We start from the raw sequence: 15,405 nt of genomic DNA, 5'->3' as shown, positions 1-15,405 counted from the left end.
ACTTGGAAAATGATTCCTGAGAAAACAGCAGGATAAGCTAGGAAGATGCTAAGGCCAACAGGCTGAACGTCTCAGTATTTCTGCTGCCAGTACTGTGGTGCTCCCTCACACAACACATATCGTTTAATTGATTAATAATGTGTTCCATATAAAATGGGATTTTGTTGAGTCTCTTTGATCTGATTTTGCTCACTCACTCTCCACTTCCTTGAGAGTTTTCATTAGGATAATATTTCTTTTTAAATTGGGTATAAAAAGGCTGTGCTTTTTTCTGATGCTTCCTCTATGGTCTGTTTCCTCTAGCTATTGCCTTTTGTCTATGTCTATAAATTAGAGACTCCATGAATAAATATTTGACAAAAATTAAATGCAGCTCTCAAGCATAAGCTTAAAGATTAAGTACTCTTCTCACTACCTCTGTGGAAGCCAGAAGCAACTCTCAGCAAGTCTGAGACACATAAAATTGGCAGAATAAAAAGGCTTAAGCCTTCTGAGTTTTGAAGAGGGATAGTAAAGTTACTTACACCACCCCTCTAGTTGGGACATATAGGTCCTTGACGGTCTTCTATGTCATACAGAGACTAGCAGGGGTAACTAAATAACAGTGATATTTGCAGCTAAACACTGCCAACAGTCAGGGAGAGAGAAAGAAATTGTAGCTCCATCCCTTCCAGCACACCTCTGCAGCACCAAGTGAGGATAGGCACCCCCTCTTGCTAAGTGTTCAGTAGGAGCAGGACATGGCAGGACACTTAGCTCCCTCACAAGCACAACAAGATAGCTCTTCCATGGAGCTTCCTTGCTGAGCATCAGGGAACAGCAAGACCAGGGTTTCTCCCTAATAGAAGGAGGAGAGCAATCAACCACATGAGCTAACACTGACCTCACCAGCTGCATACAGTACTACAGCGTCAAAGACAGGCAAGCAGCAGCTGAATGACAGGAACAGATCAAGTAGCAGCCCAGCAATTATCAAACAAAGACTAGGCAACAAACCAACTCCAAGAGGACTGTTAGTGACAAGACCTTATAGAAAGAGAACAGGCTTAAGCCCGGGCTTAAGTGGAGCCCTGGCCCATGAATGTGGGTGGAAGTTTTAGGTGAGGTTGTTCAGAGAATTACCACTGAGCTCCCTTCTCACTAAAGGCATGAGGGTTCTCCCGTTTCACAACTGTAGTGAGAGTTCTGTATATTCATATCCAAGACTAAAAACTACTTTTTTCTTGGAAATGCAGCATAGAGATTAAAACAAATAAATAATCTTTTAGCCTGTAAATGTGATGCTAAACATTTCTTAGCAAATGCAGGAAGTGATGCTGGGCTAGACTGGCAGTGGTCTATTAAGGAGGAGCTTTAAGCAAGCATGATGGTCTGCTTATGATTTAAACTCAGTACAGAGAATGTTAACATCTAAATTCCTGAATAACTCCTAGCAATTAACTCATGGCATACCAGATCTGATCAGAAGACATCTGAAGTGATAATACCACCTCAAGCAGTTTGCGGTACCACACCTCTTTTACTGCTGCACATTATCTGTCTGAAAAGAGAAGGCCTAACAGCTAACACCTTGGGCAGCTGAGTGCTAAGCATACCACCCCTGCAAATCAAGAATGCAAATATAGGAGTCAGATTTTAAAATGTGAGCTACGAGGAGCAGAAATGAGGTTAGGACTTGAGTTTGTGGCTCCCTAGCCTGCGCTTTACCCTCGCGTGCAGACCTGACAGCTCACCACAGAAAGGGATGAAGCAGAAGATATATAACAGTGTTGTCAGTGACAACCTTTCTGCAGCACACATGGTTGGGGTAGAACTTTTGGTAATTGAATGACATTTTACATCTGAGCAAATGTGGTCAATGTGAAGATAAAACAGTGAAAACAGACAAAAAAGCAGTTGTAAAATACATGAAAGCCCTGGAATACAGAGTCCAGTTTAAAAAAAAAAAAAATCCACTCTTTAATATTCACAATACAAATCCACTATTTGCCATTATTACTGAGGGTGGCTAGCTTCAAGGAAGCAGCTGTTGGAACTTGCACCTTTGGAGATGCCCTCCAAAGGAAAACATGGTACAATACATCCCAAATGTATCCGTTAAGGACTGCTCTTGGTTTTAAAGGTAGTCTGAACTCAGCCTCTGGTGTCTACCAAAAATTTAACTCAACTTGAGCAGACTGTTTCTATTTAAAGTATTTAACTCATTCTTAAGCTACATAAGTGCAATGTCTGAAGCTGTGGTTTTTGCATGGCCCAGCAATCTTTGATCAGGTTAAATTGGAGGAAATATTCATAGCAAAAGAGCCCCTGGTGTGACTCATAATAAGGTTTACGCTACCAATGAAATAAGCTCATTAAGAGATGTTAAGAATGTAAATATAATTTTGAAATCAAATTGCCTGAAAAAATGTAGATTTGAAAATAGCAGATGAAACACGGCAGAAGAACTATGACAGGCTGTGTTAATGCAAAGGCAGAACAGAAGACAGCTGATTTGCATAACAGGACTTTAAACCTGAAAATCCTCTTTACCCTCCATGGAATAATATATTCCAGAGCAGCAACACAGGCTTTTAACATGCAGGTTTTGTTGAGAGCTGCAGGAACAGGCATTTCTTTTGCATTGAGACTGATTTCAATCAGGAAAGCCGTATTTAAAAACAAAACAAAATCCTCACAACATACAACAGAAATGCAGCCTGGAGAAAGCGGTGCAAGTCCGTAACTGGCATAAAGCCCATGTGACAGATTTCATCCTCCTCTTGCATGTGTTGGCCCAGAAAACTCACTACTAGCAGGTGTGGGAGAGTACTTTGAGTCCTCAGGCTTTTGAAACAGCCTCTTTGCTTGTTACATTTGCCGCAGTGTTTCCAGCTCAAACCAAAATACCGCTACCCAAACCCTCCATCAAGTGCGGTTTGACCATATCTGAGAAGTGGGGCATAGCAGGAAGAACAGCATCTTTTGCAGCCAGTAAGCATGTCTAGTCTGCAGTCTTGGCAGGCCTGAGTCCTCTGGGGTTTGAAGCCATTGCAAATTCAAAGTGTTGAGTAGCTAATGGGCCACAGAGCCTGCCCACACAGCTGGAGCCAAGCACCTACTGCTGGCAGGGCATTAGCAGGACGCAGACAGTGCCCTTAAGCCTATCCTTAGCTTTTGGGACCCTACATGTCCTGTACCTCTTATGCAGATTTTGCGTCAATACCCTCTCCAGTAGCGTCCTTTCCAACCCTAACTATCTTATGATTCTATGATTCTTCTCATACCGGCCTTCTCACAGAGGAAACATTCCCGTAAAGCATTTCTTCATTTCCACAGTTGCCCAGGAAATAGAAAAGGTGCAGCCTGGAGGTAACCATGAGATGGAAGTACCTTGCAATTGTAAGCAAGGACTGCCTGCAGTGTGTCCATGACAGAAAACCAGTGCCCAGTGTACGTGAGTGTGTAGCAATAATATGTGTGTTTCCCTCAACTGGAAAAAAACCCTTCTTTCTGACAAGGTAAGGCAGATTACTGTAGTTTTTCCTTGTGTTCAACTGAGTCATCCTCAGCAATTTATATCAGCCTCATGATATGGAGATACATATATATAGAAATGGTATATGGTGTTAATTACTGGGCAACATCTTGCAACTTCAAAGGGATGTGATTCCCTGCAAAATGCAACTACCCATTCACAAAATGAAACCATGTGGCCTACAGAAACCTGTCCTGTGGTGCACAGCTAGGAGAGGAATAGTAGGTAATGCCTCAGCAGTAGTTACTGACTTATTCTTGTTTAAGCTGTCATAAAAAGCAAATCTGCTTCTTAATTTACTGTGCAGCTTTCTGAAGCTGGCCCTGACTTTATACTGTGAAAAATACCCCACTTGAAGGAGCCGTATAAGCGCTTGCTCTTAGGTCTATCCTTGCCTTGTGATTCAGGGAACACTCAAGAGCCTCTAAACTCATATTCCATGATTCATCTTTGCTTCGCTGGCATGTTGCTGGCACTCTTAAAACCCTCGCCTAATTCGCAATTAGCAGGGGAATTAGCATGCTTTCTTTGGTGGCAGCCTGGGCGCCCGGTCTGAGCTGCCCGCCGCACCCAGACAGGCGTCAGCAGGCTCACCCCGTCCTCCCCTCCCGCCCCACGGGCTGCCAGCACCATGCGGGAGCCACCCGCTGCCGGTGCCGGCAGCTGGCGCCTGGTTAAGACCTCCCACGGCCCCAGAGCGCGGCGGGTCAACGCCGGGTGCCGTGAGGCGGTGGCGGCGCGGAGGAGGAGGGAGAGGGGCGGTGTCGTGAGGCGCTGTGAGGCGGGGCGGGCTGAGGTGAGGCAATGCCGGGCAGGGCCGGCAGGTGGCGGCCGTTCCCCGCTGAGGCGGGGAGCCGGTGGAGGCGGTTAACGCGCCTATAGCTCCGCGGCGACAGCAAATCGTGGGGACAACCACGGTTCTGTCGCGACAGCCACCCTGCTCACGGCTGCTTGGCGGGCCGGGCCGTGTACATTCGGGTACAGCTTCATCCCTTCGTACGGCTGACCTGCACCAGCGGTCTAGGAGAGCCCCGCCGCCTTCTGCTGGGCTCCCAGGGGGTGCTGGGGGAGAGCAGGGGGCCTGCAGGAAGGAGGGCGGCAAAAGAAAACCATAAATTTGTTTAACTCCAAAGGAGTGCTGTGGCTGCTTACTGATAAAGTTGTCTGGTCTATGACAGGACTGCTACGAATACATTTGCAGTCAATGGAAATATTTCCATTTAACCTCCGCAGGCTTTGAAACAGTCCTCTCGATGCTGTGGTACCAATGGTTGCTGAAAAGTAAAGTACAATTTACACTTACACTGAAAAATTTTAACTTCCTTAGGGTGAGAGGGTGAGTGGAAGTTAATGAGACTGCAAGGACTCCTTCCACAGCACATTGCCACTGTAAACTCTTCAGATACATCACAGGCTCACTGAATGGTTTGGGTTGGAAGGGACCTTACAGATCATCCAGTTCCAATCCCCCTGCCACGGGCAAGGACACCTTCCACTAGACCAGGTTACTCAAAATCGCATCCAACCTGGCCTTGAACACTGCCAGGGATGGGGCAGTCACAATTTCTATGGGCAACCTGTGCCAATGTCTCACCACCCTCACAGTAAAGAAAAACACATGCCAAGGAAAAGAACCACAAACAAACCCTCACAAAAACTGCCAACTATAGATTATCAGGTATACATGTACACGCTTGCTTCCACTTGTAAGAGGCCCTCAAACACTCCACAGGAACACCAGTGGCAGTCAGGCCACAAAGGGTATAGATTTTGTTTTGCCCCTTTCATATTATATCTGAAAATCAGTTAGTTTTATCCGTGAGTAAATTAGATTACCTGGCTTTTAATAGAAATGCTATTGAATCAGCCCAGCTGAACATCACTGAATCATGGTAATGAAATTATTGTGTTGCTCAAGGAGTATAAAAGGACCCAGAGCTGAAGTTGTTGCTAAACTCCATGCACAGGTTGCTGGTTTTGCCTCATTCACATTGTACGCAGTTTATTCATGCTTTGCAGAATAGTTTCTGAACTACTAATCTCAACTCTACACTCGTTTGCATTTTGTATTGTCCTTTACACCTCAGCAAGGGGGATGTAGAAAGATGCTATGAGCAGTTGAAGCCAGTAGATGCCTTGTGAGGAGAGGCTGAAGGACAGGGGCTTGTTCAGGATGGGGAAGACCCCCAAACACCAGTCCCCCAAACTCTATGAAGAAGTTGGAGCTAGGCTATTCCCAGCAGTACATGGCAGGAGGATGAGGCAAGAGACCCATATTGAAACAAGAGAGGTTCAGCCTGAGTATGAGAAACTTGTTCCCCATGGGGACAGCCAGGCACTGGAGCAGGGCCCAGACAACCAGCCCAGAGCATGGAGCTCAGTACCTGACCGAGCAACCTGGTCTGATCTCACAACTGGACTTGCAGTGAGTAGGAGTTTGGACCAGTGACCTCCAGACATTCCTTCCAATCTGAGTGATTCTATGGTTCTGTGAACCTATGTTCTTTGCTTATATTTCTATTTCCTTTGGGTGATATGGTTGTTGTTCTGAATACAGTCAGTTAAGTGCATTCAAACGTAAAACCATATAATGATACGGTATGGAAGAAATCCATTTTTTTCTTTTTTATTTTTTAAGCTAGGATTTTTCCCAGTCTGAAAGAGCATTACAAAAAGATTGGAGTATCAGCCCTGAATTTTGTTAGTATAAAAGTACATTGCTGTGATATATTTTCAATTTGCTTTAAACTACCTGCCAGGTTTGGATGATGAGAGATAATGCTGGTTGACATAGTGTAAACACTTAGATTATAAGGATAGCAAGAACTCTCACAAGGTTTTATTGCTATTGCACGGGAGATGATGTTGTGGTTTTAACAACTTCCTTTGAACTCCACTAGGTGACTACAGAGACCTCTTACCTTTTTGATACTAGTGATATGGTAAATTCTGTATCTTGAAATAAACATCAGTCATCTTTCAAAAATATAAGCAAAAATAAGAGAAATTATAAATCTGAACCACAATCAGTTAATTTTTTAGGTTCACTGCCTAGCTTCCTTTGCTCTGAAATCTCATACATGAATCTCAGCTGAAATAAAAATTCACTACTCACTAGGGACAGATCACAAACCAGATTGGGAAACCTGTTTTACATGCTGTTTGGAATGGAAAACTCAGACAGCCTCTGAAAAGGGCATTTGATACGTAATATAATATAGTACGTGGTGGTAAATATGTTACAGGATATGTTTTTAGCCCTGAGAAACAGCTGACTTGTTGACACTGAAGTATGAGATGGAGGGAATCGTACTATTTGTTTAATGCTTTTTTTTCGGGACTCAGGGTCCCGACATTTTGTCCTGTCCATTACAAAACACAAATTCTACTCTCATCATTCATTTCCTTTTTTTGTATATACAGTGCTGAAGCCTTGGACTGTGAACAGCCTCTTTGTCTCATCCAAGTTTTTATTTACTGTTATGATCAATTGTATGTCCTACCTTGAGCTGCAAAAACTAATTCACAATTTTCACTAATCCAGCACTTCACCAATCTATTTTAGCATTTAAAAAGTTGTCTCATTTTGAACCAGATCAGCTCTTTCAGACCTTATCTCCCTTTCTGTGTTCAGAGCCCTTCAAAATAACCAAACTTGCCTTCAGCTGGAATTTAGACATTTGAGAAGATATCCATTAATCTACTTTGAGAATCATCCAGTAAAACACATATGAAAACCCAGACAAACTGCTCTTTAAAAGGGTATTAACTCTGCATTTTCTGCTCTGGAATATACATTTATTTTCCATCACCTAATTGACCCAGAGTAGAAAATTCATCAAGGTAGTTCTGGGCTAGTTTACTGTCAGTGCTTCTCAGATGACCTTCAGTGGTACTCATTTTCATTGGTTTGTTAGTCCTTTTGTAATCTACAGATAAGGATATTGCAGTACGTTAGTGATGGCTTCTCTACTTTGAGAAATACCAAAAAAGAAAGCCTTTATAAGTGACAAAAGGAAAGTGTCAGTTTTCTAAAATGTCAATTATATTGAGATTTGCAAGAATGCATATTTTCTGGGCAGACTTGAGCAGATGTTTCTGGTGTACCTTAAAGGAAAGGCTGGAAAGGGTTGAATTTTTGCAGTGACTGGGAGGTAAATCCTAACACTGTCTCCAGTTACAGTAATTCTAAACTATGCAGAGGGCTGAAGAGACATTAATAGGTATGGAAAACACTCTGTTCCTAATCCTCATTGTTCCCATGGCAGACGAAACAAAGAGCAAGAGCAAAGGTAAGTGTGAGCATCAGTGAAATATTTAGTGTGATGAGATGAATGGAAACCTTTATTACCCACATTAAAAAATTTCAGAAGTCATCTGTATAGTGGTGCCTGATCACAGAAAACCTAAATGACCAGACTCTGAGGAGGCTAAGAGGAAAAGATGTTGGGCTTTTTATCTTTTATGAGTACTTTGTGAGTGTCTCAGAAGCAACCTGGGTGTTGATGTGATTTCTTTTTTTCTTCCCAGTGCTGTTTCCTGTGCTACTGAAAACAGTCAGTCATGACTCTGCCAAGCCATCAGTGCTGAAAAGCTGTCTCAGAGAACCAGAACTTTGGATCTTGCTGTTTCCTGAATTTTTGCCTGGTTTTCAGAAATTATTAGTTTATCACCTACAGTACAGTATTGTAGGATGTTTTTTTACCAATTCTTCTCTCTCTGAAAGACAAAACACCTACTGGTCCCTCTGGGAGGCAGCCCAAACTGGGTAAACCATCTCCAGCAATGACTCTTTCCCACCCCAGCACTGGAACCTCTTGAAAAGTGATCACCACATTGGAGCAGACAGATCCTTTAATTCATTCTGTGCATGAGACAACAGCAGTGGAAAATATTTCCACAATACATAAGGTATAATAGCATAATATAAACGAAAAGTCTATGAATTGCACAAACCTTTTGCAGCTCTTGCCCTATACCTGTACCTAAGGTACTGCTGCAGTACAGTGTGCTGCAGTACCTCATGTGCACGATGTGATAAGGTGTTTTGCTACTTCACACCAGCAGTCTTTGTCACCTGTTAATTGTTTTACTTCTGTGCTCAGCAGAAAACAGCACCAATCTCTAAATACTTGCATTAAAATTCTCTTTAGAGCAACATTTTCTTGGTGCCGTATGCATCATTATGGAACTGCATGGTTATGCCCATTGCCTCATTTATTCTGTGGATGAAATACCAATGAAGTAGTGAATACCAGCACTTGGCTGAATGATTTGGTTTTTAGGACTGTAACGGGAGTAGCAGTGCATTCAGCATGTGCAGGAAAACTAGATTGTGGGCTTACAGCCAAGCATCAGAAGTTCATCAGAAGTTTTATCCAGGTTGCTGGATAAAAGGGGCTCATTCCAGAGGTCTTCTGCAAGGCTGGAATACAACATTGTGAGGGCAAAGCAAGCACTGCTTGTCGAACATCCTCTGACGCTTAGCCACCAAGGCAACCTAAGTACCAGTGTAAGGGGTTCCTCCTTCCAGGTCATAGTGAACATACCTAGTGAGGCAGAAACCTAAGCCATGCATGATTGTATTTATTGTAAATGCACAGTGATGCAAAAGTCTTAAGAAATCAATTCAAGAATTGTCCTCTGCTCCATTAAAAAGTGACATGGTGAAAGGAGACTGTGAACCTTGCATTAACTGGGCAGTTAAATCAGGTTTTTACATACCCTGTGTATTTGAACCATCTGCTGAGCTTACCCATTCATTTTAATTTGTCAGTACAATAGAAATTCTACCAACCTGATACAGGAAAAAGCAATTTCCAGGGAGAAATGCAGAGGTCTGGTCATGAGAATGAAATATTTCAGCAGTCCTAGCACATGTGACAGCTGAGGAAATCTGTCCCTGGTGCTGACATTCTCAAACCCTTCTGTGCTTAGTAATAAAACACCATCAGCTCACCACTACCCAAAGTAGCGGCAGAGGAAGTCTGTGAAGACCCTCAGTGGATTCAGGATAATTGGAAAATGTGTAATATACACATACGAAAAGAAAAGACTAATGTAAAGCCATCCAACAACATGGAGATAGTGTGGTTAATTTACAGCCTGAGTGAATGTCTCATGTATTCAGGAGCTGCCTTGAATAGTAATTAATAAAACTGGATTCAGAATGGAAGGACGAGTGTGCTAGTCTCAGGATTCTGCCTCAGACTTGCACCATATCACCAATGTTATTTAAGATGCTTTATACACTGAAATACTTCAATTGTCTCTCTCCACAGGCTAAAAGCCCCGTATCTCACATAAACTCAATTGAAAAGAATGTATCATTAATTTTCTTATTTGACACCAAATTGGTGCTCACATTTAATGTCTCTGAACTTTGGAAAAACTCTTTCTCTACTGCTGAAACACAGCTCTAGTTTTCCAGCATTCCTTTATTCATTGATATGGATAGCATCAAAATTTGAAGATAGGCAGAAATAATAATAATTTAAAAAAAAAAATAAAATGCATATTTGTTTGTGGAGACATAAGCCTTACATTTCAGAGCTTAAGTCAAAGTTATTACTAGGAGTAAAGAAAGGAGTTTTCCTTCAGCTCAGGCCATTCCACATGTGCTTCCTATGAAGTTTCCTTACTCTTTTGAAAGCTTGGGTGCAGGACCTCCCGGAAGTGGGGATACTTCACCAGTGAAACCACTCTTCTGAAATAGTTTGAGAGCAGGTAACTACAGAATCTATAAATTATGTCCTTTTATACCTATTCTAAAGTTAACTATAAACTTGTTCCACCTCACTGCAAAAGAATAGGATTTCATAGCATTTTCATTCCAGCAAAGAATAAGGAAGAGTTTAGTGGTTTTAGAGATAAGGATATGCCCAATATTTAGCACTTAAAATATGACACTGGGATGTGATACAGAGAGGCTCAAAGTCAAGTTTTATTAACAACAGAATTTATAATCTGGAGCCGTTAGCCCTACTGACTATACCTCTGCCTGTTGCAGTATGTCCCTGCCCCCAGAAGTTCTGCTGGAACCTGAAAAGCCAACCTGAGATGGGTTTTTAAAATAAAGTCATGGTCTTTTGCAAATATGGTTCTGTTTCAGTAGGCGAAAAATTTATTAATTTATTCTGACAGTCCTAATAGTGCATTTCTTTCAATACAGTCAAATGGAAACTTGCCAGGACCCTAATGGCGCTTGTGGGTTTTCTTCACCCTAACCAGCCTGACCTGAGGTCTCCATCCATACACCCTGCCCATGGGCTCAGAGGCCGCACTGAAGTTCACCCCAGGATTACATTTTGCCTGTGCCAATCCTTAATGGCAAGCTGACATCCTGGCCTAAGTTTGACCTTGCCCCATCACTAGTGACCACTGGGATGTGGCTTACCCTGGTCACCATCACCAGGCCTGATCCTGACTCACTGATTTGCCTTCCCAGCTTGATCTTGGCACTGCAGCATCACCCCAGCTGCACCTATCGATTTGGGCTCTGGGATGATGCCAGCTCCCCTACCTTGGGTGTGTCCTGCCTGCCACACTGGGTGGTTGTCAGAAATATTCTTCAGGTGCAGGCTTTGAAAATCTGTTAAATCTTTCCAAATCATGCTCTTCTGGCACTTTCCTGAGAATTTTGCAAAAATAGAGGGAATCAGAAGAACTTTTTTTCTAATCTGGTTCTAGTATGAACATGATATGTGTACATAATACTGTCCTCAGATAATCTAGGGTAGAGATAGCAAAGAAATTACCTTGTAATTTAGCCAGTAAGGCACACAACCTCCTTCAAAAATGGGTATTTGGGTAGTTAAGCTTGTACAATGGGCGTATACTGTACCTTGTGGGTAATCTCATAGCCCTGGAGACTCTCCAACAAAGTATATGTATTGCTATTCTAAAAATTATAAATATATTGAAAAACAAATGCTCATTTTTGTTTTGTTTTCCTTCCTCTTGTCTCTCCTCAACTTCTCTCTATTGTTCCTTTTATATGGAGCCTTGTAACGTCACCATTTCTGCACATGTGTTAGCACAATGGTTTGCCATAAAGGTTTACAGAGTCATGCAGTGCCTACAAGGTCACTCAAAAATTCAGGTTGGAATACAGACTAAAAGCAAAGAGTTGCTCTAATTCAAAGTAAATTCAAAAGCAAATTGTGTTTCCAAATTTCTTCAGAGGTAGTACGCTTTACAACTGAAATCTGCTATTGAGTCATTCTTGCTGAGCTCAGGCATTAAATGAGTAAACCTGAAGAAACCCATATGTCTTTATTGGAAGTTTTACAGCATCGTTTTCACTTTATTTGCAATAAAATGCTTTTTTTTTTTTTAATGAAAATATATGCTAGAAATGGCACCTGCACATAATCAATAAAAATGCTTGTGTTCTTATGCATAGTTTCTCAGCAGCAGCTTTCCAGGTGTTTCACAGCAGTGACTGATAACACTGGGCACACTAGACTTGGCATTTTTTCATGAGTTCACTGGAAAAACATCAGTCACAAGCATCTGTATTGTTCATCCAGGTCTAATTCATAGGGAAAGGGGGACAGAATAGTGAAATGACTTACTTAAATCACAGTCCAAGTCAGTGGCAAAACTGGAAGAAAAGCTCAAAACACCTTAGCTGATTGTATAAGCACTTAAATGCAGTAGGAAGACAAGGCTTGTAACACAAGAATCTTGATGTGAAAAGTATCAAGCCACACCAGAACTGTAGGCATTTGCTAGAGAGAGGCTACGTAGCCCAGCAGTTTGTGAAAAGAGTGGGGATTCAGCATTCTGTTTTATGCTGGGGTTTCATGCTGCTACACATTCCTGCAACTTTGATTAAAAAAAAAGATCTTTACATGTGTTGCACAGCAGGTTGCTCCTCATCCACTCATGAAATACAGTGCTAGCCAATCCAAGATTTGCTTATTTTGCCTCTCTGCAGTTCCAACCACATCCCATTATTATAAATAAAATATAAGACCTCATTCACCAGAGACTAATTTTTTGCTTTCTTTGTATTTAAATTTTATGTAAAAGGTGGAAACAATACCTGACAATTCTCTGACGATTAATTTCACTGAAACACTATTCTTGAAAAAAGCTGAGAAAGTTAAAGGCTCTAAGGTTAACATACGTTAGGACCTATTTTAATGGAGATGCAGTTATCAGCTCCCACATGCAAACAGAACCCATTTAACTCAGGTTAACTGAGACACTGCCAAACACCAAAGTAAGGTGTAGTAACAGATGACATTTACAGCTGCAGGAATATGCTAGGAAAGCTCTCTGGGAAACACAGCTCCTTGCTGGTGTACTTCTTGCAAGCGGAGGCAAAGGACTCCTTTCCTTTGGGTGTTTGTGTGTTATTTCACATATGTGTGATCCAAAACATGCTCAGGTCAAGGGTAATCTTTTCTCTGAGTTGAAGGAACGTTAGCTCTCAGCCACACATAGCAAGATAATTGTAGGAGTATTTCAAAGGGGTGATTTATTCTCTTGTGTGAATTTAGGCAAAAGAGTTTTTCCTCCTTTTGGATGCTAACATTTGGACAAGTACCATGAAAAGAAGAAATCTATATTCTGAAAGCCCACTCTCTGTAAATACTATGGAAAACAACCAATCCTTTGTGTCTTTAATTTTCTACCAGCATCTGAATATGTATCAGCAATTAAGTGAACCTTGCAACATCTCCAAAGTCAGTATCAACATCCCCGTTGAGAAGTGAAGACACTGGGGAGCAAAGAAAATAAATGAGTGCTCCAGAGCTATAAAACTAGACAGCACAATTTGATACACTCTGTTACACATAGCTAGTATGTACTAAGTTATACAATTCTGAATGCACATCCACCTGCAACTCCACTTTTCATAAGCTTTTATCACAGAATAAGATGTTTCAAATTGTCAGACATGGATGCATTTTGTACACTTAATTGCCTGTATTTTTAAGTTAGTGGAGAAGTTTACAAACGCCATCATTTTTAATAGAGTCAAAATGAAAAAGTGCATTTGTAATTTCTTTTGCTCACAAGAAAAAATAAATTAAAGAAAAAAAAACCCTACAAAAGTACTATGAATAAAACAGGGAGACATCTATTGTAATCCTTTCCTACCCATATATTATAATGACTTTCCTGTTGGTTTTGAGATAACTACCCTGAGGAATAAAATACAGCTGCACTTAGTCTGTTACAAGTATATGGTTTTGACTGAGTAAATACTGCAGGTTTGGTCCCTTACTTGTTTTAGATGGTCTTTCAGTTCAGAAAACAATTTTACTGAAATTACTAAGACTTCTGCCAATTATTTCACTGGGAACAGGAAAATAACTATTCCTAAGCAGTACATAGGAGAAAAGAAAAAACATGTAACTTTCCTTACTTTCCTCTGGTAGTTTCAAAGCTGGATGCTTTGGAGTTGTCATCCTGTTGACTGCTGGTGATACCAGTGCTGTGAGATGGCTGCTTGAGAGATCTTCTCTGTGTAGCTGTATCCTGGCTTGTAGTGACCTCGTGCTGAAGGGGGACCTCTCTAGAATTGCTCTGTAGAGATGTCCCTTTGCTGCTAGATGAGCTTCCTATCTTATTTTTGTCAGAGTCACCATCACTATATCTATTTGTCAGGCTTGCAGGAGTAGAGGTTGAAGGATTGGAAGATTTCTTCACTGCTTTCATTCCTAAAGTCTTGCCAGAAGATGCAAAAGGAGGTCCCTGTGAGGCACTCACTTCAGCAGCTTGGATCTCAGAATGGGGTGACCCCACAATTGTGGTCAGAGAGGGCGTCAAGTCTGAGTGACTTGTCTGGGTTTCACCACTCTGGCCTGTTGCCCATAGCTTTCCTGGAGTATTAAATCCAAAGCTGCCACTCTGTAAGTGCAATAAAAGCAGCAAGAACATTATCTCCTTCATTCTGCTGGTTTGTAAAAGCTGTAAGTTATCTCACATTTATTTCCCCAGTAAGAAATCCAGTAACTTCTCCCTTCTCCTAAGCTGCTGCTCATACAGTGAGCCTACCAAGAGGACGCCCTGACAGGCTTTATTTTTGTAGAAAGGAAACAGGTTTTGGTGTTTCAAAACTGACTGAGGAAGCCTGGTTTCCTGTTTCTGTGGATTCCTCTGCAACCTGTGACCCTTTAGAGAGTGGGAGCCTGGCAGCCTTTGTGGAAGGAAAAAAGAAGTTTCTGCAGAAGGCACAGGATAAAGATTAATGGCACAATAGAAATGTGGAAAAATATGTACTGCAAAGTAATCCTGAGGGATAAAACCTGAAATTATTAGGTAATTTTCCTTTCACATGTACGTGTACAGAGAACAGAAGTGACTTGTCACATGTGCCCTTTGGATAATTTGTACTTATGACCTTGTTATTGAAAAAGTTGGCAAGGCTGGTATGTTACATAAAGCTGAAAGTTTGCTGTGTCTTCTCTTTTTGTTTGAATGTTTAAGCACACTGCTGCCAGAAGTGGGGAGATGACACAGAAAAGGTTCATGGTTGTATCAAGGTATTCATTGTTGTACCACAAGGCTTCGAATGTAATCATTTACCTACAGGTCATTGGCGATTTATGCCTCATCCCATTTCTATAATTCATGCAACGATGTGTATAAACTATTTCTATAGCATTGCCCACAGATGCCGGGTCTTATTTTAGATTAGGGTACAACAAACACAAATTTGAGCCTGGCAGAGGTGGCATATGATCTAATGAAGGCACGTGCCCTTTTGGGGCAGGATACTTGAGGGCATTTCAAATGACGTTAAAAGCTTACATAGGGGCAACTAAATCCCATCCTAGGTCCCCATTGACTGCAATTGGAGTTCAGACACCTAGTTCACATGCAAATCTATATTTATGGACCTCTACATCCATATCTCTAAATCTGCTATC

At 41.6% G+C, this 15,405-nt stretch overlaps 1 protein-coding gene across 1 annotated transcript in view; it reads right to left on the bottom strand.

Moving 5' to 3' along the window:
* MMRN1 (multimerin 1) overlaps positions 1 to 14,425 on the bottom strand; it is a 51,988-nt gene extending 37,563 nt beyond the window's left edge. Inside the window, exon 1 of the mRNA XM_030491939.1 lies at positions 13,899 to 14,425. Within this exon, the coding sequence (XP_030347799.1) occupies positions 13,899 to 14,425 (527 nt within the window). The remainder of the gene's footprint in view (positions 1 to 13,898) is intronic.
* Between the last annotated feature and the right edge of the window lie 980 nt (positions 14,426 to 15,405).

The sequence above is a fragment of the Strigops habroptila genome, chromosome 7, assembly GCF_004027225.2.
Source record: "Strigops habroptila isolate Jane chromosome 7, bStrHab1.2.pri, whole genome shotgun sequence".
In the NCBI taxonomy this organism is placed as follows: domain Eukaryota; kingdom Metazoa; phylum Chordata; class Aves; order Psittaciformes; family Psittacidae; genus Strigops; species Strigops habroptila.
The sequence above is the reverse complement of the archived record's forward strand: the minus strand, read 5'-3'. Positions and strand labels throughout refer to the sequence as shown.